At 45.9% G+C, this 24,518-nt stretch overlaps 1 protein-coding gene across 2 annotated transcripts; it reads right to left on the minus strand.

Moving 5' to 3' along the window:
* Positions 1 to 1,039: 1,039 nt before the first annotated feature.
* Positions 1,040 to 22,566, minus strand: LOC307083532 (RNA-binding protein Musashi homolog 1). 2 transcript variants are annotated; one of them, XM_079747448.1, is made up of 14 exons: positions 22,443 to 22,566; positions 21,912 to 21,952; positions 21,105 to 21,186; positions 20,886 to 20,970; positions 12,351 to 12,392; positions 11,371 to 11,463; positions 6,577 to 6,625; positions 5,364 to 5,446; positions 5,080 to 5,197; positions 4,263 to 4,343; positions 3,678 to 3,734; positions 2,538 to 2,594; positions 2,171 to 2,304; positions 1,040 to 1,935 (listed from the first exon to the last, which is right to left on the minus strand). In XM_079747448.1, exons 1-14 carry the CDS (start codon positions 22,502 to 22,504, stop codon positions 1,894 to 1,896), a joined length of 1,026 nt encoding a protein of 341 aa, XP_079603574.1. In that variant the 5' UTR covers positions 22,505 to 22,566; the 3' UTR covers positions 1,040 to 1,893. The 2 variants fall into 2 exon arrangements, with proteins under 2 accessions (XP_079603574.1, XP_079603573.1); XM_079747447.1 differs by having other exon boundaries at positions 2,171 to 2,325.
* Positions 22,567 to 24,518: the final 1,952 nt, after the last annotated feature.

The following is a 24,518-nucleotide window of genomic DNA, read 5'->3' on the forward strand; positions in this document are numbered from 1 at the left end:
TGAAATGCTGAATTGAAATGTGTAATGGGAAAAAGGGGGATTTTAAGACCAGAATGGAACGGGGGGCTTATATTTTCAGTACCGAAACTGGCGAAATCGTAATGGTTTCCTTCGTCAGCCAAAAGTAGTTCCATGTTACACATTAATAAATGTGCGCAGACATTCGGTCTCTCACACACGCAGACACGAGCTCATGCACCTTCCATCGCGCAGTAAAAAGGACAAAAAACATGGCCTCAGTGTATCTTTTTTTAGACTCACTTCAGGAAAGTCCTTCATTTGTTTTTCACCGTTGATAACACCACATAACAGAATGGCAACAAAAAAACAAAATCAAAAAGTTACGAAGGAAACTGAGCAAAAAAAATATATATAAGTATATATATATAATCCATTCCAAATAGCGCCAGTCAACCCCATAGACCCCGTAATCCCGCCCCCGCCCCCGCCCCCGCCCCCGCCCCCGACCATACCCTCGCTCCCCATCGTGCATGTCTAGGCCTTCGCCGTCTTCCTCCGTCCTCGGACCAATCATCTTCCAAACAGAAATTTTAAAAGGAGATAGCCATGCATTTTTTAAAAGTCGAATATTTTTTTCTCACCAGTAAGAGTATAATCATAAATCGATCTGCACCCGATCGTTGTGTTGCATTAATTACAAAATGAATAGTTGCTTCTTGTTTCGTTATTTTTTCTTCCTTCATCCAAAAAGTCTGTGAATTTTCCAAAATGGTAACAAGAAGAAAATGTTTCCATTTTCCATAATGGATATGCTAGGTGTGTTCTTTGAAATCGGCCTTTGAAGTGTCCATCGCATCGTGTTTCTAGACAATGATGGGCGGCCCTCTGTGATTGAACGCACATCTTGACGCTGGTATACATCCTGTATGCATACTGAGTAAAACAGTGAGATGACCATACTAAGTAGTTGATGATGTCCAGTTAAATTACTACTAGTACCTTTTTTCTTCTTCCATCAACCAGTCAATGGTGTGTTAACCAGTAGAGTAACCCCTCCCCCCCCTCCCTCCCAGCGTATATTTACAATATCTTACAGGAAGACATAAAAACATTGCTTTGAAACCAATTACAGAATAAAATACCTTACAGATTATCATTATTACTGTCAATATTAATAACAATATTACAAAGGTTTGATTTTTAAAGACTACCAAAATATACATTTTAGTATTTTTTTATGTTTCCCGTGACACTTGAGTTTAGTTATTTTTTTGAGTACTTTTTTTGTGTGTTTTTTTTAAAGGAATTTGCCTGTGGCGCCAGACCCTTCTTATAGTTGAAACTGGTCTGATTCCTTTTGGAAACGAATGAAACCCTATTTAACAGCATTTCTTTTTTTTTTCTTTTTTTCTCTCTCACGTCAGTAACAGATTCAACATATTTCATAAAGAGAAAAAACACCGTACATGAAAATAAAATAACATAATTAAAAAATGTCATAAAGTAAGCAAAAAAAAAAATCTTCTCCGTACTCATCATGAATACAATGACAAACTTTGAGCGGAGATTTGTTTGATTATTTTTTTTTGTTTGTCTGTAGCAGTTTTTCATATTTCAACCTGCTGTAAAGGAAACAGAAATGGAGTTGTCTAGTAATCAGCCTATAGGAGGACAGTTGAGATAAGAAGAGGAGAGACAGGGGTGGGGGTGGTGAGTGTTGGTGTGAGATTAGTACGACTAAACAAGAGTTTAGTATTTAACAAAAAAAACAAAATAAACAAATCTTCACTTGGTGGGTGGAGCCGCAGGGAGCCAGCATTCTGGTAGAGCCTGTGAACAGCAATCAAATTGTGCCATCGATGGGCACCCAGCAGGTTTGATCCAATCGTCAGCCCAGGAGAGCCCATCCTGTGTTCAGTGACCTGAGCCTTCTCAGTGGTAGCCATTAGTGAAAGCAGTAGCAATCATAGGACCCTGGGGATACAACATACACAGAAATATAAGTACACCAGCTTGTGTGTTATAACCGGTACATGTTTCAGTTGTGTATGAATGTGGCTCTTTACTGGCAGGTGTGTTTGTGTGTGTGTGTGTGTGTGTGTGTGTGTGCATGTGTGTGTGTTTGTGTATGTGTGTGTGTGTGCGCTTGCGTTTGCCTGTGTGCGTATGGCTGCTCGCGTGTGTATGTGTGCGTGTGCGCATGACCTACCCCGAGTCCATGGCCAAACCCCGAGCTGGGGGCGGGGCTAGCAGCACTCATGTAGCTACTGACTCCTGAGTCCTGATTGGCTGCTGCATACAGGTCAGCCATTGGTCCAGGGCTGCTGGTGCCTAGGAAGCCTGCTGCACGTGAGGGAGTGGAGCCTTAAAAACATACAAACACACCATACACTAAGACTAGCTAAAATAGTATGCTACGTCAATTATTACCTTGCTATTCTTATATTAAATAGGTTTGACGTTTGACCACTATGGCCATTGCATATATCTAACCCTATCTTTCCAATGCGAGCACTAGTGAGCCTATGTCTGAGCACAGTCACACACACACACAAACACACACACAAACTACATACCTCTTACTACTGCTGCTGCGGCTGCTGCCATTGGTCCATACGCGGTCAGAGGAATGGCTGAAGGACAGATGGACCAGCATTAACATTACAGGGGAGAGGACAGACGGACAGACATTAACATTATTGGGGACAGGGCAGACGGACAGACATTAGGACGAAGCCGGCCAATCCAATCGCGCTATCAGCATATTATATTAACCTCATGTTTAATTGTCCACCAGTAAAGATCGCTTTACATACAAAGACACATAAGATACAAACACATACCAGGCTTTTAGGGATGGATGGGTTTCTCATATTTCACATCTGCCCAAACATCTGTTGTCAGATTATGGTCTGAAAGGCGGCACAAACTCTGCAGCCCATTTAACAGCCTGCTCAGAGGAAAAACTCAGAAGGCTGATGCTAGTGTTCAATTTCGCTTTTTGCCGCTAGATTTCATCTCCTCGACTGACCATTACTACGTGAGAGCGTTGATATGTATGGATGCACACTCTTCACTTATTACATATGATTGCATGTTCATTTAGAAGAGATCCGTCTAGAAGGTTGCAGTTGCGGGTCGTTACCACCAGATGGCAGTGTAGCTAGGGCCGTGGTTGGAGCCTAACTCGGCCCTAGCTACACATTTTGTTATGAAAGTGCATTTGAAATGCACTTTCAAAGATTGCATTTTCAGTGTGGCTGTATCACTTATATTCTCATCGCAATTCAAACTAACAACCATCTTTTCAAAAATGGTTTGTTTTTTAACCCCAAACTATTTCATAATTCAATCCTTTAAATCATGATATTTCCTTAAGCACAGCTCATCTTTATTCCTTTTGTTTTGTCAACCGAAAGAGGGACTGGGTTTGACCAGGAGCAGTAGTAGTACCATAGTAGTCCACATCCATTCTGCGTTTCCAGCACTAAGTCTCACACAAAAGCCCTTCCATAGTCGGAGCTACTCAAATGAGATGCAAAGCGACGGAGGCAAGGCAGTGAAAAGGGCGAGCCTTCGGACCAAAGGTCACTCTGACGCCGAGGTGACCACCCGAGTCCTGGGGGACGCTGTGTACCCTGGGGGGTCGAGGAGGAGGGGGAGGAGGAGGAGGAGGAGGAGGAGGAGGAGGAGGAGGAGGAGGGGGGGGTACTGACCTGTCAGCTCAGGGGGGTGGGATGATGTCATGAGGGGGGTCCTCTCTAAATGGAATTCTAAAAAAGACAGAGAAGCGAGTTGTAAAACACGGTCATTCTACAGCCAAACACATCCACTGTACTGTACCGTCTATTGACCTTAGTGGCATCACAGGAGTACACAGACACAAGCTAGTGCTGCCCTGAAAGGGGGCTGTAGGGAGGGGAGAGGTGGTGTTGATGGGGGTGGGTGCATGGGGACATTGAAACAGCAAAAAGAGCAATACAAAAATCTTAAAAAAGATAAAAATGTAATGTTTATGTTTATATAAACGCCGCTAGTAAGAGGTATGCTGACTGTCTGTGTGTGTACCTTATTTTGCATGTGGCCTAGTCTGTATTTGCCTGTCAAACATGCCTTCCACTTAGCGAGGATTGCAATGGTTCCTCTGTGCGCCACCACAGCACATGTTTCAATATTCAAATATCTGCTTAAGAACGGGAGCTTAAAGCGCACGCGTTGACTCGGGCCACACCCCACGCATACTGTGGAGAGCAGAGTTCAGGGGCGGTGGGAATGTAAAAGCGTGCCGGGTGTGAACTTACCAGGGAACTGATAAGTGTAACCTGGCGGGATGCCAGAGTAACTGCGACTAGTGTAGGTGGTAGCCTGGAACCCTGGGTAGCCTGTGGACGGCGAGACACATGTAACTACATCTCTTCCTGCTGATCGTCAAGTGGAAAAAAAAAACAGCTTTTTAGTCCCACTCACTTCTCCGTCCCAGAGTTAGAGGAGCTTTCTAAATGAATACGGCCACCAGAGGGCGCTATAGCACAATGAAGCAAGGAGCAAAACCACCTCCGCTGCCATGAAGTGGGTTTTTGATTAGTTACTGGTGACATGAAGTGTTAACTTTCTCCTGATGTCAGGATCTATGTGTTATGATTTTTCAGGTTATGCAACCGTGCAATTAAGCCAAAAAGGCAATTTGGTTGATTTCAAATAGAATTGACATCTTCAACATCGAAAAACTCTTTATCTCTTCGCTAAGGTTTTAATGGTTGTGTTTGAGATGTCACAACAAATTAAAGAAACCACACACGCTGCAATCCATGCTCGGTGTCATTGTGCACCATGATCATAAACGCCAGCCTTTTGCACAAATGTTATTGCCAGCATACATTTTAATTCAATCCACCATCCTAAGGACCCACTACCAAAACAACCAACAGATACAAAACAAAAATCCCATCTCCATTAAAGAGTAAGGCAGGGTTAAGGCCCTCCATGGGAAAGGATTGCCTCATTCCCACTGACCAAGCGTTGTACCCCCGATAACGTTGCGTCAGTGCCTAATCTCCCGTTCAGCCAGGGAGAACCAGCTGCTGCCTCTAGCTGAACGCTCCCGGGCGCCGGTCTTACCTAGCATGCCGATGCCCAGCATGAAGGCGTCCATGCCGTAGGGCATGACCCGTGATCGGCCCCTGGCAGACCCCGTCGGGGACATCACCTCCTTGGGCTGGGCCTTTTTACACTCAACCTGGGGAGGTATGTGCGGCGCCATGGTTACGAGTCATGCATTCATTCATAAAGTGGCTCGGACACAGACAGATAAGCAGATTGTGGTTCTACATCCTGAGACAATGAACAGAGGCCCTGTGAATATTAACTGAGTATATGGCATGTTAGCTGTATTTTTTCTTTACCATTTTGTTGTTGATGTCATGGAAGTGGATCTCGCACACTTTCTCCACCACATCTTCGTTCTCGAAAGTGACAAAGCCAAAGCCTGGAAACAGCGAGAAGAAGAACCGAGTTACACCCAACACTCGGACTCCAACACCACGGTGCAGTCCCACACATGCCTTTCCATTTATCTAGGACACTCGTCTGATACTTTTATCCAAAGTGTCTTCAAACCCCAAGGTTGCATGCACAGTATTTGTTAGCATTATAATTAGCCTTATTATTGACTCCTCCGTCCCGGAACAGAAGCAGCAGGTGATAACAGGTGGTAGGAGGTGCAGCGTGTGCTTTCAATCCCAAATGAACCTTGCTGAGGACTGTATGGGGCCATCAGAGGACTGTATGGGGCCATCAGAGGACTGTATGGGGCCATCAGAGGACTGTATGGGGCCGGCTGAGGACTGTATGGGGCTGGCTGAGGACTGTATGGGGCTGGCTGAGGACTGTATGGGGCTGGCTGAGGACTGTATGGGGCTGGCTGAGGACTGTATGGGGCTGGCTGAGGACTGTATGGGGCCATCAGAGGACTGTATGGGGCCATCAGAGGACTGTATGGGGCCATCAGAGGACTGTATGGGGCTGGCTGAGGACTGTATGGGGGTGCTAAGTGGATCAACAACTGGTAGGGAGGACTACAATTCTGCCCTAATAATCCCCTGGTCCCCTCAACCACAGCCCTTCCTGACAAACACACACACATTCACACATATCCACACACACACACACACACACACACACACACACACACACACACACACACACACACACACAGATGAGGAGAGAATGAGAGAACCACAGGAGATCAAACAAAAGTTAAATCCCCGGGCTCTAACTTCCTGTCTCAACGTCTTGTATCGTCTTAAAGGGGAACACATCATTTAGACTTTTAATGTATGAGTTCAGTCTGCTTCTACCACATGGGGAGATAAAAGTGGCTCAACTAAATGGAAACTAATTATGATAGCTTTGCGGTGCCTTCCTCTCAATTTGCTCAACCACCAACCACCAGTCACCATGTCACTTTAACTGTTTTTTTTACCGTTTTGTGAAATCACAAAATTGTGATTTTAAATTGATACTTCATAAAATCTCCTTTCGCAAAAGTTTAGAAAATCGGAAATAGGAAAATAAGAAAAAACGTGTTTGTGTAGCATGTGTGTGTGTGTGTCTTACCTCTGTGTCTGTTGGTCGTTTTGTCAAACATGAGCATGGCATCATCGACCTATGAAATCAAAGGAAAGAGTAGATGAGCTTCCACACAAGAGAACACACCCACACCGTAACCACCCACACACACACACTCCCACCTTCCCACACCCACGCACACACACAATCATTACACAGCATGGAGTTCAATTGTCCCTACTTAGCTTTGGAGTGGAAAAGGGGAAACAGATGGAGAGTGAGAGAGAGAGAGAGAGAGAGAGAGAGAGAGAGAGAGAGAGAGAGGGAGAGAGAGAGGGAGCAAAAGAAGGAGGGAGGGGGACAGGTGACTAAGGAGGGAAAAAAAGGAAAGAAGGCATAAGAGTTGCATAGCGGAAAGGAGAGAAAGAGCGTGATGAAAAGCGTCGGTTGAAAACGCAGCTGTAGAGAATCGACCAGCGTGAATTAGAATAACCGAATGTTCCTGATCATAAGTGCGAGGAGAAAGTGTCCTCTTTTCCTTTCTTCCTCTCTCACTCTACCTCACTCTCTCCATCCTGCACACACACACACACACACACACACACACACACACACACACACACACACACACACACACACACAGGCTTTTCACAAGCCATGTCCTGCTTCATCCTTTCTTCCTTTCATTTGTTCGACCTCGCCGTCTTTCTTTCCCCCCTCCACAAAGTTTACTATTCCCATGGAGACCCTGCAAAGAATTTCAATTGGGGACCCCCGCCATCCTCCGCCAACCCCCCACCCCCCCCTTTCATGAACCGAATGACAGATAAACAAAGGGAAAGATAGCAAGAGTGAGTGAGTGAGAAAGTTGGAGGGACGAGGGGGGAGAAAGGGAGAGAGAAGGAGAGAGAGAGAAAGGAGAGCGAATAAAGAGAAAGAGAGAGCGATAGGGGAGAGACGGAGCAAAAAGAGAAAGGAGAGAGAGAGAGAATAAAGAGAGAAAGACAGAGATAGATAGATGGGGGGGGGGGGGGGGGGTTGAGAAAAGAGAGGGAGGCCGCAAGGGAAAACGAGAAGCAACAAGTAAGGTGAATATTTTTTTTATCGGATTCAAAAAGGAAAAGCATTAAGAATATAATTGTATTTTCCCCAAAGAGGGATGTGTTGTGCACATGCACAGGGTATGGAAGGAAAGAATATATTTTAGTTGAGAAAAATTCCCAACTATCTGTCGCCGGACCCCTTCAACAACAAACGAGTCAGAGATTCTAAGCGGAAGAAGAGCCTAAAAGCAACGTCTCTCTCTCTCTCTCTCTCTCTCTCAACCTGCCTCGTCCTTCAATAGCAGAGTTAGCCTCTTCTGTGCCGCTGTGGAAATACCCTTGGCATTAATGCAAGGTAATCAGATCATGTTTGAAGGGAGCAAAGTGTTACATTTAAAAAACACCTGCTATCCGGGACGGTGCGGCCAGAGTTTGGATCAAACTCTACAGAGTATGACTAACATGGCTATTTCCAATGGCCAACCGTATTGAAACACAAGCTGCTGTAATGCGAGTTTCTGGAGGGCCAAGGCCAGGCCAACGTCAGACCTTAAGTTCATGTGAAAAGACGCATCAACGTCAACGTTGAATTACTGTGTGCGCGTCCTCTGTGATCAGGCGTGTGTGTGTCCCGATTATTCCTCCTCTTCTTCTGTCTCTTACTATACCCGCTCTCAATTTAAACATTCAAATGCGCGATCACCGACACATAAACACAAGGAGGCTCCTCCTTCAACCGTCCTTCGTTCAGTTTTTAACCTCGCCCTCCGAGGCACACACACACACACACACACACACACAGATGCCCCAAACTCAATGACACAGCAGAGAGCTGAGGAAATTAACAGTAGACAGCTGCGGGGCAATATGTTATCATAAGAATAGTGTTTCAGCTCTGCTAGCCTCCCGTAGCATTAGCCACATCTATTCTGGACGTTTCCTACTCGTGTGTTAGAACTCCTGTCCTGGCTGTTCTGGATTTCCTACTGTGCTAATGCTACATTTTATCCTTACTAGCACAGAAAATATACAGTGATGCCTAGCTTGACTCATGTCTTGCCCTTGCCAAAGCGAATAAAAAAGGACAATCTCCAATGTCCACTGCCTGGCGTGCAGTAAGACAATATGATTGGATAGCTAAGGGGGTCCGGGATTGGCTGATCAGCAGCTCTGTGTCTTAATGACTCAGCACACACCTGGGGAGCGAAGAAACGATGAGGTCACCCCCGAGAAACACTAAGTTATGGGCGACTCAAAGGTGGCTATATAACAGTGGACCACTATCCGTTGCAGTGCGTGATCAAGCATTCTAGTGTCCGGGGTTGGATGAAGCGCGGCATTATGGAGGCCGGCTAGCTGAGTGGGCTCGCTAGCACGGTAATTAACCACCGTAGGCAAACATGTTTGCAACATTAAGATGAAGGGTGGCATTTATGTCCACCCCCTTCCCCGCCCCCCGACCTGAACTGTATTATCGCCCTCTCTCCTTCCATACTCTCATGGCGTTCCCTAGCCTCTATCTCTCCCCCTCTCCCTCTCTCTGTCCATCTTTCTTTATAAACAGGACGACGGACAAAGTGTTCATCGGAGCCTCCTAATCGCCCTCTCACATGGCTGAGCTCAGTCCAAACTTTTCCCCCGTCTGTTCTGGCCTGGGTGCTGCTGGCTTCTCAACCTCAATGTTCACCAGCTCAACCATACTCGGTCGTCCAGAGAGATGCATGAAGGGGAGTATATTTGTGAACACAAATGCACTCTTTAAGGATACTCAAAAGACTGCTTTGGATGCTAACGATTCAATGGAGCTCGTGCTAGCTTCTTGAAAGTGTACGAAAGTCTCGACATGTTTTTATTTTGAGAGCCGGGGGGGGGGGGGGGGGCATGGTGGAAAAGCAGAGAGGCCAAGGAACTCTGACATCTTGAAAAGCGCAAAATAAATAAAAAACACCAACAGGTTCCAGATTTGTTTTTCGACCCCCCCCCCCCCTCTCTCCCGCTCTGTCGTCTCCGTCCACGGAGATACACGTCCACCAAGCTCTAGCGTCCCGTATCAAAGTCTTCCACCGCTTTGATACACAACGCAAGTGTTTTCCCTAGTTGGGCGGCTCCACGGCCAGAAAAACAAACAGGCATTCTGGGTCTCTGTTCCATCCCCAACCTGCACGTTCCGGCCCCCGGCTCCGATAACAAACACGGAACCACCTCCCGCCTAGCAGGAATGCACTATGGGACGGCCGCGGTCCGTGACACGTACAGCCCGGGTGCATGTGATGTGAATGGAGTTCACATAGGACCAAGACTGCCTCTTTATATGTATATCACACGTTTAGTACAGCGAGAGAGAGAGAGAGAGACTGGCCCAAAGTTAGGAGCGGAAATGGGTTGAAGAGGGGGAAAATAGTGAAGATGACACTGCTGGATTTGAAAGCTAAAGTAGGGGTGTTTTTTTTGTTTTCATGACGGTTGAACAGGACACAAGACAGTATGCGAGACAGATGGACGTGTGTGTGCATGTGTGTGTGTGTGTGTGTGTGGGGTAGAGAGAGAGCATTTGCATGTATGAATGTGTGTTTGTGTTAGCCTTCCTCCACAGCGATGGCCCTGTTGCGCTTTTCATGCGCGCATCACACGCACGCACAGACGCACACGCACGCACACACACCCAGGCGCCACTGCTTCCTTCCATGCAAATACACACACACACACTTGTCGTGCACACACCATTTCAAAGAAAGAAAAAACACCATCGCATTACAGCAGGACAATAGGGGAAAGCAGGTCACCACAGCAACAAGCTGAGAGGGGACCAGAGCACTGTGTGTGTGTGTGTGTGTGTGTGTGTGTGTGTGTGTGTGTGTGTGTGTGTGTGTGTGTGTGTGTGTGTGTGTGTGTGTGTGGAGGGAGTGAGCGTCTGAGGTTGGTAGGGTTTGAGAGGGGTGGGGGGTATTTGAGGAGCAGCTGTTGCATTAGATTAGTACGTATTTGAGCAACAATACCAACATCGCTCTTTAGTGCCTCAACTGCCAAACTAAAACGATAAAATTAAAAGTTTCCCTCATGAGGACTGAAAGCCCATTTTACCAAATACATTTTTTGTGACATTTTCTTAACATAAAATCTATTGTTAATAAATGTCATCTTTGTAATACAAAGTACACAAAGTAAAATACAGCAGCGAGCCGGTCAACTGGAAAGACAGTTTTTTTGTCTTTCCTTTTGTGTACTTCTGTACTAATTATTTTCTCCATCTTAACATTCCTGCTTTTCTCTGGTCTTCAACCCCTGTGAGTGCCCCTCCCTCCTTCTCTATGGGGGGCGCTTCTTCTCTTACAATACCCCTCCATCTCCTTTCCCTACTCAATTTCTGTTTTTTTCTCTCTCTCCCTCCTATCCCTTCCCCAGTCACTAATCTGTCTTCTCAGCATGTATTTGCCTTTTACCAAATTTCATTTAATGGCCGCCAAGCTGGACCAGGACGAGCCTGTAACAGAACCATCCTGAATGCTCAAATGTGGATATCGAACAACAACAGCGGTAAAACAGAGTCTTAAAAAAAAAGAGTCTTACAACCTAATACAATATCTGGCACCGAGGGATTTTCTTTAAATCTATCCTTTTCTTCCATTTCCCCTTCTCCCCTAACATTCCCTCATTCTAAGTATGGTGTGAGTAAATGGAGTTAAAAACAGAGAGCCATGAGACGGGAGAGCAGGGGGTGGGGGTTGGGGGGGCAGCATAAGGTCACAGAGAAGGGCAGAGACCGCCAGGCTGTGGGCGGACGGTCTTCCGAATGGTTTACCTTTCCGAACTGGTCAAAGTATTGCTTCACATCCTCGATGGTGGTATTGACTGACAGCCCTCCGACAAAGACCTTCTTTGTCCTGGTCACCAGCTAACAACAGAGAAGAAGAAGAGGCCATCATTATCACTAATCTCATTAGCCAAGCAGGAGATCCTAGCGATAAAGACTCTTGTATTTGTTGCCATTCAGCTAATCTACAAAGGTGCTGCATTCAACCCCGGTACTTACAATTTAGGAGCTGCAACATGCAGAGCGGGTTTGTGTAAACACAAACGCCCATGAATAAAATGTTTACTCATGCCGGTCTTATATGGAGACACATAAATATACAGAGAGTCTGAAAACTTTAAAGCTAAATATATATATTGGTCTGCTTGTGCATATGTGTGCATAACAGAATAAACAATAAACACTCATGCTAGCACCGCTCTCTGTAGTGTATAAATGGAGTAGTGAGCATGTGTGTGTGGCACACGTGCACCCGTGTCTACCGTACATATGGCTACCGTGAGTGTGTGTGTGTGTTTGTGTGTACAAATGGAAGTTTGTGAATGTCTTTGCCTACATATGTGATTGCATGTGTGTCTGTGTGTAGACACATGAGTGGCTGTGTTTATGCACACATATGCAAGTGTGTGTATGTGTGTTTCTCCGGACACATCTGAGTGTGTGTGTGTTTCTGCATTCATATGCGTGTGTGTGTGTGTGTGTGTGTGTGTGTGTGTGTGTGTGTGTGTGTGTGTGTGTGTGTGTGTGTGTGTGTGTGTGTTGGTTGGCTGCTGGCAGTCTTAGGCGTGGGGTCAGGGCATGGGTCACAGTGTCGGTGTGGACAAGTGGATTGCTGCCCTGCCCTGGTCCTGTGCCTGGTTTAATCCCAGTCAACCGGCCCCTGAGTGATGGGGAGTGACACCTATGACATCATCGGCCACAATCCCCCATCGCGGCTGTCCCAGTTAACCCCGGGCTGTGTCGCTCACCTTAGGCTGGGCCCGGCGGGGGAACGCCACCTTGGGGTCAATCTGAAAAGGAAAGGAGAGACGTGCAGTGAGACCGTTCACGGGGGGGGGGGGGATTCAATCCAACACAGGACAACACATTGATCGATTTCTTTGTGTTTCTCTTCATGTGTTGTATACAGATGTTTCTTGTGGAGTTGAAACGGCTGAAGGCCTCAACCCCTATTTCTGAGGTGTCGTTGATTCGATCTGAACAAGGCGGGTGTGTGATTTGACTTGACACACGATTTATGATGAGGAGTATCACATCCCTAAGTCTGTACTTGTGTTGTTATAACACGGATCGGTACACCTGTCAGGTTGCGAGTTTCAAGGCTGCCGTTCTGATGGGGATGCGTGGGATCTGCATCATCTGCCCTGTCCCGGGTGCCTTTGGGCAAAACGTTGAACCCTTTTTTAGCTGAATGAGAACATGTTTGCACATGTAGCCTACTGAAGAGATCTAGTGCACCATGCAATGGCCCTCCCTACACAATGGTACATCATTCATCATTATTTATATAATTAGGTATCCATTCTGCCAACCACAATGTGCTGGGTTTACCCTATTGGAGATTAATGAAATGATGGGCAAGATTCTAGGCCAGGCTCCCTCATCGGCCTCATATATCTACTACAATAGAGGCTCTTCCTTCTTTAATAATATGCTGCTACACCTTGTTTACGCTCACCTCAAACCGCCAGGATAAACAGCTAGACTTCATTCATTTATTCTGGCGATATCGGTTGAATCAATATAACAGCACGAATACAGGAAATGCTTTCGAATACGCTTTTTGCATTTCTACAGTCCTGAAGAGAATCGAGATACTAAGGGCAATTTAAAGAGATAATAAAGCTAACAAAGCCTAACGACATTTTGGATCAACCACATTTCACCATGTCGATACTTTCCCTTTTGGGAACGTGTTGTCCAAAGTCGAGGTTACAGTTAAAATTAGAACGCAAAACTGAGCTTGAAATGAGCTGGCCTTTAACACGAGTGAATATGCAGCGACTGGTATGGCATTTAGAAATCTGTGAAGAATTTCTTGAGATTCCCCACTCTCACTGGTCGCCTCGCGTCAGGACGCGAGACCTTGCGGTGTGTCACGGAGAGGCACCGCGTGGCGTTTCTGCTTTGATTAATGCGCGTTAGATAAAAGACCATTTTTCTCACTAAGGGTTACTCGCGGCTATTAAAGCGACATTACCATAATATCCTCGGGGAACCATTCAAACATGGAGAGCACTAAGAATTGTTACCACCTATATTAATGACAACAGACGCTACACAACTGATATCCACCTGCCCACCCCCCAGCACCCCCAACCCCACCCCCCTGCCGTCGCACTTCAAATGAAATATGTCTTGAAAAAGAAGAGTTTATTTTATGATGACGTGATAAATAATATTTTATCCAACCCTTGGATAAAGCTAAGGTATCTTTTATTCTCCGGGCGGTGCGCGAGGGAGCTCGGTAAGTGGTCGCCGTGTCCTTGGAGGCGGCTGTGGAAGGTCTTTGCACCTCAGAGTGGAGCAGCAACGAGAACAGCCATGTCACCCCCAGCTGGTCTGAACACAGACAAAGGTGACAAGGACCCAAGAAAGCCCCCCACCACCAACCCACAACTAATGCAAAGCAGGGTGATCTGCTAACAAAGCATTCTGTGCACGCTGAATTGTAAAGAACATGACACTATTGGGGTGAAATAAGCCCCATCACGTTAGCAGGGCATAATTTCATAGTAGTGTAAAAAAAAATAGGACTACAATGAGATTGCCCTTGAGTTATGGAAGCTAGATCTTGAGAAAAAAGGGTGGTATTGTAATTTTGTCTTCTCACAGATACCCTGTCATTATACCATATTGTTCAAATAATGATGTGTAAAAAAATAATAAGAAAGATCCATAAAAAGTCACACATTTAGTCACTCACAACTCAAGTTGAATTTCAAATTAGCGTTGCTAAATTTGTCGCAAAGAGTTCTCGACTTAAGATTTGAGTCACTGACGATGCGGGACTTAGACAGTAATAGGCTCTTGACTAATGGTGAGGGCACACCAGCAGTGTTTTAACTGTTTTAATAGGACTACAGGACCAGAGTTAGTGTAAAGCGATTATGAGGCCGAGACCATGAGCTGACAAAGCATGGTCACATTCTGCCGCAACGGGGGGGTGATCGAGTCCCTTGTCAAGAACCAAGTTGAATGGTACATTAACACCTTGCTTGAAAAATAAGTGTGTCCGCCATCTTGTCTATATATAAACAGCATCATGTGGAATCAAAACACAATTTAAAATCAACGTCACCTTTAATTTGGCAAATGCTGCTTCTTTATCAATCTGCAAAACACCCAAATGTCATGTAGTACACTGTCTATGAAGGCGATAGCTATGGCAAGGCAGGACAGCCAGATCATGCAATGTTGTTAAAAATCCACCCCATCTGCGCAGGAAATCAGATCTACGATATGTCGTTTCTACGTCTGATTAAAGCTACAGCGGCGACTATCAGAGAGTCTGCATGCTATACTGGTGGGTTAGCCTCCAGGAAGAGGAGAAAAACCAAGAGGTCACAGAGAAAACAGACATAACGTCCCCAGCTTGCAGGTTGCAACACTCAGACATAGCTCTTCATTTCACTTGACATTTGATGCTGGGACACGCGGTGTCGAACCAAATCGGACTCCTGACGGACTAACCGACTGAGCAGTTAAAGAAGTACAGCAGTCGCTTATTTTTGTAATTTATAAAAATAATAAATTTGGCAAAGAGTTATGAGTGAGTGCAAACCCATGTGACTGACTTCACGGTATCCGGCTAACTAGCGGCACGTTGGTGAAGAGGTGTTGAGTGCATTCTACGGTACGGTTTTAGTAGTTTGGTCATTCAACCACTAGACTATTCTACAACCGACATAGTCACCTCCCGGGGCCCCGCACGTCCACAAGTGCAACAAACTGAAACAAACAAATGACAATCAGAGACAGAAGAAGAAGAAAAAAAATATCCTTTACGTCAAAGAATTACTCAGAAAAAAATAAACATAAACAGGAAAAAAAACATAGAAATGCTTCAGACAGCGGAGCCAGGGGCATGAGGCCTGTTTGTTATTCAGTTCAGGCAACGACCCTTAAAGTGCAGGAAGAAAAAATACACTTCCATTGTGAGCCCGGGCCATATGTGTGCAAGTCATTTCTGCTAAAGCAGAGGGTGGAATGGACAGAATATGAGAAAAGAGAGAAGAGCAAATAATATATATATTTTCACAGGGGATATGGACAAACACAAGATGTCCTAAATAGAGATTAAAAAAATACAAAAATAGAGAGAAAGAACAATGAAAGTCAGGGGTAGAGAGTGAGAGAGAGTGAGAGAGAGGGAGCAAAAGAGACAGGAGGAAAGCACAAGCACACCAGGTCTCTGAAATAGAGACAGAGTGAGGAGGGAAAAGAGAGGCGAAAAGAGCGAGAGAGGGGAGAGAGAGAGAGAGAGCGAGAGAGAGAGAGAGAGAGAGAGAGAGAGAGAGAGAGGGAGGGAACAGGAGAGAGAGAATGAAAAATGGGAAAAGAAAAACACAGCGACGAAGAGATGGGTGAAAAAGAAAGAGCGTGGGGCTATTCATTGTGCAAACGGCGTGGCAGTGCGTATGAGAAAGTGGGCCTGTCCCATGTAGCGGGGCAGTGGGGCTGTCCCAGCAGGCAGCCCCTCTGATTTCATTAATTAACAGGACAAAGAGGACAAAACAGATGGGCCCGTAGAGGACCAGGGGCTCAGCCCGCCCCCCTCCCATCCCCTTCCCCCGATACACACACACACACACGGACACACACGGACACACACACACACGGACACACACAGACACGCATGTGCGCACACACAAACACGCGGACACAAAATACTGCATATAACACAAACCCTGACACATTTATACGAAACAACCATACACAACACGACAGGCGACAGTGTGTTATCTCTGAGGCCCAGTCACTGTACATAACTCATCCAGTGGTGACATCAGTGTATAGTCACACACACACACACACACAAACACACCCTCGTATGTACCCAGCCCGGGACAAAGTTACAGGATACAGTTACCATAAGTATCCATGGAATATGGGATTTCCGACAGATTGTGCTGCGACACAAGATACGGCCTACATAGGAACTCAGAATGGCCAACTACAAGTTAATGGGACGTACAGAACAGTCTGGGGCCAGTGCATTATGACTATATAACGACCACACGATTTAAACTGAAAACATTTTAACAATAGATGTAATGTCAAATTAGGGAGCGAGGGAGAGATAGAGAGGTAGACTTGGCTTGGACTAGGGCGAGTGGGTTCAATCTCTGCCCAGCGGAACAATAGCACAGTAATTATTTCACCAACCCCCTAATGAGGACCCCCCAACCCTGTGTGTGTGTGTGTGTGTGTGTGTGTGTGTGTGTGTGTGTGTGTGTGTGTGTATGTGTCTGTCCTTTCGGTCTTCCACCTATAGGACTTACTTAGCCTTACTGTGGCCATACCTCCGAAGCCCAATCCAGTTTGTTCCTTCAATCCGATTAGTTGCTTTAGAGATCTATACTAATTAGAGCTGCAGAACAGGATCTGGCGCTCTCTCTCTCTCTGTTTCACTCTATGTCTCTCAGTCCCATCTCTGTCCATCATACTTTCTCTTCTGGCCCATGTCAGCATTAAGAGATAATCTTCAGGCAGTTCTAGCTAGCCCTAGCAGCTAGCATTAGCACGAATGGCGTCCAGCACGGATGAACGGGTTTTGGCTTGGGAGCCGGCGGCCTGACGTGGCTCTAGTCCGGTCCATAGAGTCTGCCCCAAACATATGTCCTCTCCCTGTGTAGCCGTGGATATAAGCTGCTATATTAGCACCATGCTGTTGACTACACTGTTGAGGAAGCAGTAACAACAGGCTAACATACTACTGTTTGGCATACGACTGTTTTTGTACTTTTGTAAAAAAACAAAAAAAACATCAGCCAAACCAAAGAAAGAACGCAACAGTTTTGCCGTTTTAATTTATGTGTGAAAAACAGAGAGTGCATACCGAAGCCCACTGCTTCACACTTTACTGAAAGTGTAATGAATCACCACTTTCTTCTTACAGGGTCACATTTATGGGCTCATGAGCAACTTGTGCATGTTTTAAATGGATCTCTTTTCCTTTAAATACAGATTTTTTTTAGAACTTCATCATCGCGCAAGCCTCGGACACATATTTGTTAGTAAGCAAAATGCACAGAGGGAGAAACCTAAAGGTAGTTGCTAGCTAGGCCAGATTTTGAATGCTTTCTTATCAAACCAGTGAGCGTGTCCAACACCAACAACAACCAGTCTGTCACTGCACTAACACACTAACACCACAGTAATGTGGCTGTTCCTACCAAGAGCTAGCCCTGCACTCTCCCCGTGAACACAGGTAGCAGCACATTGCGTATAGCACCAGATAGATTCACCTCGCTAGCCTTTAGCGGGTCACAGAGAAGCGTTTTTTCCCTTTCTTTTTTTCTCTAGGAAAACAAATACCAGTTGTGCTCTTCTGTGTCCAGAGCAAAACAACAGTACACCTCTGGCCCGGGGCTATCTATTCTGGCCTGACAGGAAATCTAACCTCTTACCAACCAAACTTCAATAGAGCTCCACTTACAAAAAAAAACGCAACTAGCACACTAGAAAACTAGCAAAAAGACTTCCTCACACTTTAGTGTGTTGCTCGTATTGACAGACATTTTTTACACTCTAAAGCAGTTGCAATCGTGTTCAGATTTGTTGTGGGTTAACGGCAATTAACCACCGCAATTACCCCAGCTCAATTAATGAAACCAACCTCAGTATTTTCAAGCCTTTTTTTTACTGGTCCTACTTTACCAAAGCCCTGCTTGTTGGCACAAGTTATTTTGCCACATGGTGCGATGCATGCTGGCCCTATTCTTTTTAACACCATGTACCTCGCTGCTATCGTGCACATTCGCACACCGAGCCCCCCCCCCCCCCCCCCACCTCATCCTTTTACTAAGTTATTTTCTCACCCTCCATGGGGTGGGTATAAAAAACATTCTTAGCAGAGAACATTCTCTCTAATTCCGAGCAGGAATGTCACTCTCCTTCTCCTTCTTCTCCTCCTCCACCTCCTCCTCCTCCTCCTCCTCCTCCTCTCATCTCCTGTTGATCAAACAATGGCTATCCTACTCCAACCGTGGTGAGAGGCAGGCTGAAGGGAGCCCAGCGGAGGGGTGGAGACAGATTTCATTGGGGAAGAGGACACGTGAGAATTGAGAACGAGGAAAAACAGTGAAGTGGACAGACGCCGGAAGTCTTATCGAGCGAGGCGGAGCAAGAAAATAATAAAACTGATTTAATATTAAAGAAGTTGGAGTTGCAGGCAAGGATTTTTGGTCAAGGATCCTAAACTTTATAATGCAGAATCACCGATAAGCTGGACACATTTTGCATGAGATAACTTTTTCAAAGTGTGCTTTGGAATTTGGGCTAAAGAAATCAGAAATCATTTGTTTATCTTTCATTGTCCTATTTTAACATAACACTGCTACCCAAAGGAAGTGTGAATGGGGAAAATATAACCTTTAGCCATGTGTCTGCCTTGAGGTGGCGTATACAGCTGAGGGTCTAAATCCGAAACTAAAGACTCAGCCAGACAAACAAAGGCACCTGCTCTCACACAACAATGGATGACTAGCTTTGACTGCTAGCCAGGATACTTCAACTGAAAGTATCAGGCCGGCATAATTGACCTTAGAACATTAGTTTGAGGTGACTGGCACATAATAATTGACTGATTATAGGAATAATTATAATAATGACGATACTAATGTTTCACACATAATCAATTCGCTCCACTCGACCTACTTCCATGCATAAGAGAACAACACCAAAGAAGATTGATAAGGATCTTGGAATCTATGTTTTGTGGGCTAATATTCTGAGATAACCCATTAAAGGCCTGCTATTCGACAAATAGAACATTCAAAAACCAAAACAATCCCATTGTTATAAAGGAATGAGCTTATGCCCTGTTTATTTTTCGCACACTCACAGCCGTTGCGTCGACCTGAGACACAGAGCGGTGCTGCTCGGGTAAATACTGTTTGGTTGTTCTCTGTATTTGGTTATAGTAGGGCAACGCCTAGACCCGCCGCCGGCCTAGCAAGATGAGCCCTCAAAACCCTGCACCCGTACTAGCCAGTATTCATACACGCTCACATCCACGCTCCAAAGGAAACACACAAACACACCAAGTCAGCGTTAATATTATTTGTGATATTAGTACGAGAAGAACTCATGCTAATTTTAGAAGTGTAATTAGCCTATTTTGTTTTGGTGCATTTTTTATTCTACGGGAAAAACATACGTCCTTGCTGCCACTTTAAATGAGCAAAAAAATATCTTAAAACAATACTGATAATTCTAAGTATATATAATTGCAGGTTTACGGAGAATGAAGCTTGTATTTATCAGAACCCTTAAACCGGCTAGTGTTTCTTAAGGGGAGACAGCGCCCGCTGAGTTGAGAGAATCTTCATGGCATAACATTGTGTTAGGCATCAGGGGCCCGGCTATCAAGCCACAGAGACCGTTAAGATTATGTTTTAGAAAAGCTGGCAAGTTGTTATGGAGACGCAAATCCCATAGGAGGAGTGGAGTCACAAAACTGTCCCTAGTCGCTGCTGTCACCCCCGGCAACAGGCCCGCTTCGCCAGCCAGACAGCCCTCTCCACACCTGCATCTCTCTCTCTTCCCTTACTGTAGCACTCGTTTTACCGTGAAACAAGTGTGCTAGCTCTATGGTACTGGTCTGTGCGTGTGTAACAGGGGTGGGGGAAGGGAACATTATTAAAACCACAGCCAATCCCACAGGATGAACTATCCACATAACCAAGGCAGGGCCGTCTCCCATTCACAGAGATTCAAAACAAATCAAACAGCCATTTGTGTTGTTGGCTGACTAAACCGTCCACAGAAAAGGTAGGCTATCTTTGGCCTGTGACTGGGATACATTGAATGCATTGTGTGGTGTGGTGCCAGGGTTCGGAAAAAACGTTCTCAAACTACTACCAATTTCACACCAGCAATATATTAGAAACTTCCTCCTTTTTGGGTAAAGTGACAGGGCTGCCACTAAAACCACAAAGCTTACCCTAACCCTAACCCTACATGAGCGAAAGTACTGAGTACTACTGTGACTTTTTTTTTACTGAAGCCTCTATCCCATTCAGGTCCCCAGGTAACCATGGCAATGAAGAGCAAGAAAGAACGCTTTCATGTTGGCGCCCTGACCCTGGATTTGGAGCGGGAAATGAGCCAGGGAGAGGGATTGCTCTAACGTTTTTACAAGCCATACGTCAGGAAATGCGCCAAGCTATGAAAAAAACCCAACAATTTTAAATGATGCGGGGGGCAAACCGAAAAGTAACCCAGGCTTATTAGGTATGATAAACAATTTGGTGAGTAATGTGCGAAACAAAACCTACTGTTTTTGAGTCGAGCTCGTGTCTGTTCTGCGCCAACACTTTATCCACGCCAGCTTGATCCGCATACGTCACGAACCCAAATCCCCTGTGTTGAACAAAACAAAACAAAAGCAGCCATTAAAACAAAAAAGAAGCGAGAAACATATTGCGTTATGCTACGTAAAGAGCATAAACACTAGGGCGCCAGTGATAGGACGACGGGGTGCACGCCTCTCTCACCTCGACCGCTTGGTGGCGGGATCCCGCATCACCATACACTCCTTCACCTCGCCGAATTTACAGAAGTACTCTTTCAAGCCCTCTGCAGGAATAATAATTAAAAAAAATACTTTAGAATTTAAAAACAACAAAAACATAAAGCGTATAATCCTGAACCATATAATATCCGAGGCGACCATAGCGGAGGGGGCCGGACGGACCGCGGTGAGTTTGTACTTGTATCCCCCTCTGTATTCAGTCATAAACAGGCTATAAGGCCAACGTACCACAAACAAAGCTGTGGAACACATGAAAGCGGTCGTCGTTTCATGCAGCGATACAAACATGTATGGAGCCAATCGTGGTGTGCACAACAAAGGTAGCGGGCTCTACGCATCCAGCGGACTGCGATCACGTTGTTTTCAGAATACTAAATGAATGGATTAAATGGAGCGAAGCCTGAGTGCAACGATGTCACGAAAACATCCCCTGATGACACCAAGTTCCCCAACGGGGATAAACGCACGGTACAGGCCGATGCGTTTTGACAGTGCGAATCGCCTATGATAATCGAATAACAGAAAAGCAGGACAGGACATTGTATGAATCTCACTGTCTGTCGGCGGGTGATCCATTAATATGATTATTATAATAATCGAATTTTGAGTGTGTGAAGGCGCACTTCAATAGTTATTACCATTAATACACTTAAACAACTTAAGGACATATTATTTGTAACATTTCGAGCAATAGGCAACCCTAATGGAATAGAAGCAGGGCTGCTACAGCGATATACTTGTTAAAGTAACGTGCGGGACATCATCTCACCTTGTGTCGTCTGCCAACTCAGTCCCCCGATGAACATTTTGCTGAATAAAAGAAAAAGACGCCAGGTGTTATATTTCGAAGCACATTACGGATCGCACATGCAGACAAGAAGCGAGGAAAAAAAACGATTCGGACGGACTAAAATAATATCAGGCGAACAGAGCATCAATAAAGTAAGGGGTAAATAGTATCGGCCATGTTGCGAAGTCACCAAGGCCAACCGGGCCGTTATAATCCCTAGTGGGGGGGAAAAGGAGAGCTTTTCCACAGGACGAATGAAAAGTTGCGATATGGCCTTTCGTAAGCCAAAACAAACAAACTAGCACCCACTGCCGTGCGTCAGTGTGTGAGCGCCAGCGCTATATCACGGTTGAGTGGCTCTCGCACATCAGACCGAAGCATGCTTGTCTTTTGTTTCGGCGTTGCTCCGCTGAGCTCCGGATCAAACTAAAAGTCCAAGCAGGTAAAGTCCCTCGTAGCAGAAGGCCAGGGTATAGGCAAGGCAGAGCGGCGGCGGCGAGTCTCCTTTACCAGGGGTCGTGGGGGGAGTTGTCTGTGGAGGACAGGCTGCTTTGACTCCCTTCCGTATCCATTCTGCTTCACTAGTATTCCCGCACTGAGAGGCGAGGGAAAGCAGTGAGCTCCACTGCTCCAGACTCAGGGGCGGGTGGCCGAGGCGGGTGGGTGGGGGTGGGGTGTTTCGACGAAAAAGGGGGAGGGACGAACTGGGAGAGAGCGAGAGATACGCAAGCGCTGACGCGCGCGCGCACACACACATACACACACAAACACACACGGTCGAGAGAAGGACTCCGCCTCCTACCTCGTTTTTTTCCGTAGCCTACCCAGCGTCGGACCTCCCATCTTCCCCAGCACGTTGCCTTTATTCATGCCATCGGCGCACTATGTAGCGTGTTTCCCCGCCGCGCACGTCATCGCTTGATCGCAACATCATGGCCCATTAAAGCTTTCCGAGTCTCTCCGAGCGACGACAGCGCGTCTCTGTGCAGAATGCATATTTATTTACATTTTTTGGACAGCGCCGACATTTAAAGCACTCAGTTCGCCACACGGGAGATGCAGTGCGGGCGATGGAGTCGTACTTTGCGAGGGAACAGGAGGAGATGTCAGGGATATTCAAGGTCATATTGCCACAGAGGACGCAGCATGCCGTATTCCGCTTCAGACGACCTCTGGTGCAAACGCTGGATGTAACCCCGCATTTATTATTTTGTATTCCTAATAATGTAGCAAGTAAGACCAAACGCAAATTGATTCCCTTAAACAATCATCCATCCGATGACCTCATCCAAACAATCTCATTCAACCAAACCTTTCCTGCCCCCCATCCATCTCTCATCTACCATATTTAGCCTGCCTGTTCATTGTAGAATATAAATCTTACATATTCATTTTTTTATGATAACACATCCGAGCTTGGATGGATAGGATTTCATGGGGACCCACACTCATCCAAATGGTCCTCTCCTCTCTCCACTCCGCGTTGCTATTGGACGGGTGACCTTCGGCTCGCCAGTGTTTGAATCAAGGTGGTCGAAGGGCTAACCCATCCCCACGTGACTGTCCATCCCAACCAGCTGACACAAAGATTAGCAGCATTACCTCTTAATCGGCTACTTTCTCCAGACGTGCAAAAAAAAAATACTAAATATGGTCAGCTGAGCATTTTCAGCACCTCAGCCCCCCCCCTTCCCCCCTCCCCCTCCCACACACATACACACACTCGCACAGTCAATATTCACTCACTGGTTCCTTATGGAGAAGAAAAACCAGAGTATGAAGGTCACAGTGGTCCAAAAGGTGGTCAATGCTGTTCTGAGTCAGGTTGGCCTGAACTGCATAGCGTCAAAGAGAATACAAATATAGTAACAATAAACACATCAATATGAAAGTTTTTAATACAATAGCGAAATCGGACATGACGCATGGAGGCTTCAAGGGCATAAACAACAAAAACAGCACACAATGTAAGCAAATGTGTCCAATGACATCAGTATAGATGTATAATAACATGGTGTTCAGTAGGGCTTCCCACAAAGACATCCTCCGCACCACTATATTATCGTGTTACATGTTTTATTTGCACCGAGGCGCCCAGATGTTGCATCGAATGCATCCAGTAGCATCTGTGCGCTGTACGTGTTGTTCTAAGCTGTGTGTGTGTGTGTGTTTTGTGTTTTTTATGTGTGTTGTGTGTATGCACAGGAGACATCATGGCCTCAACACCTTGTACATCCACTTCCACCGCCGGCAAACTCTTGTTAAAATCACTTCTCTGTTTTCTATTCCCAGTGTCACGTGATGCTCCAAGTATGTGTGTGTGTGTGTGTGTGTGTGTGTTTGTCAGTGTATGTGGGTGTGCGTGTGTGTGTGTCAATGTGTGTGTGTGTGTGTGTGTGTATGTGTTTGAGAGAGAGAGGGAGAGAGAGAGAGAGAAAGCGTCCGCGGGGCGTTCGGGTGCATGCCAGTGTGGAGAAAGAGAGAGAGAGAGAGAAAGAGAGAGAGAGAGAGAGAGAGAGACAGAGAGACAGAGAGAGAGTTAGATTGTGGTGGGGGGGTGGGGAGGTAGGTAGGGGGCAGGAGTGC

The sequence above is a fragment of the Pollachius pollachius genome (genome assembly GCF_949987615.1).
Source record: "Pollachius pollachius genome assembly, chromosome: 12".
Lineage (NCBI taxonomy): Eukaryota > Metazoa > Chordata > Actinopteri > Gadiformes > Gadidae > Pollachius > Pollachius pollachius.

Bases quoted from the DNA above. Each gene is read 5' to 3' on its own strand.
- LOC307083532 (XM_079747447.1), bottom strand. From the start codon at position 22,504: ATGGATACGGAAGGGAGTCAAAGCAGCCTGTCCTCCACAGACAACTCC. The intron at 11,464-12,350 runs GTGAGCGACACA...CTCTGTTGTTAG, and splicing joins CCCGCCGGGCCCAGCCTAAG to CTGGTGACCAGGACAAAGAA. The intron at 5,447-6,576 runs GTAAGACACACA...CGCTGTTTCCAG, and splicing joins AACGACCAACAGACACAGAG to GCTTTGGCTTTGTCACTTTC.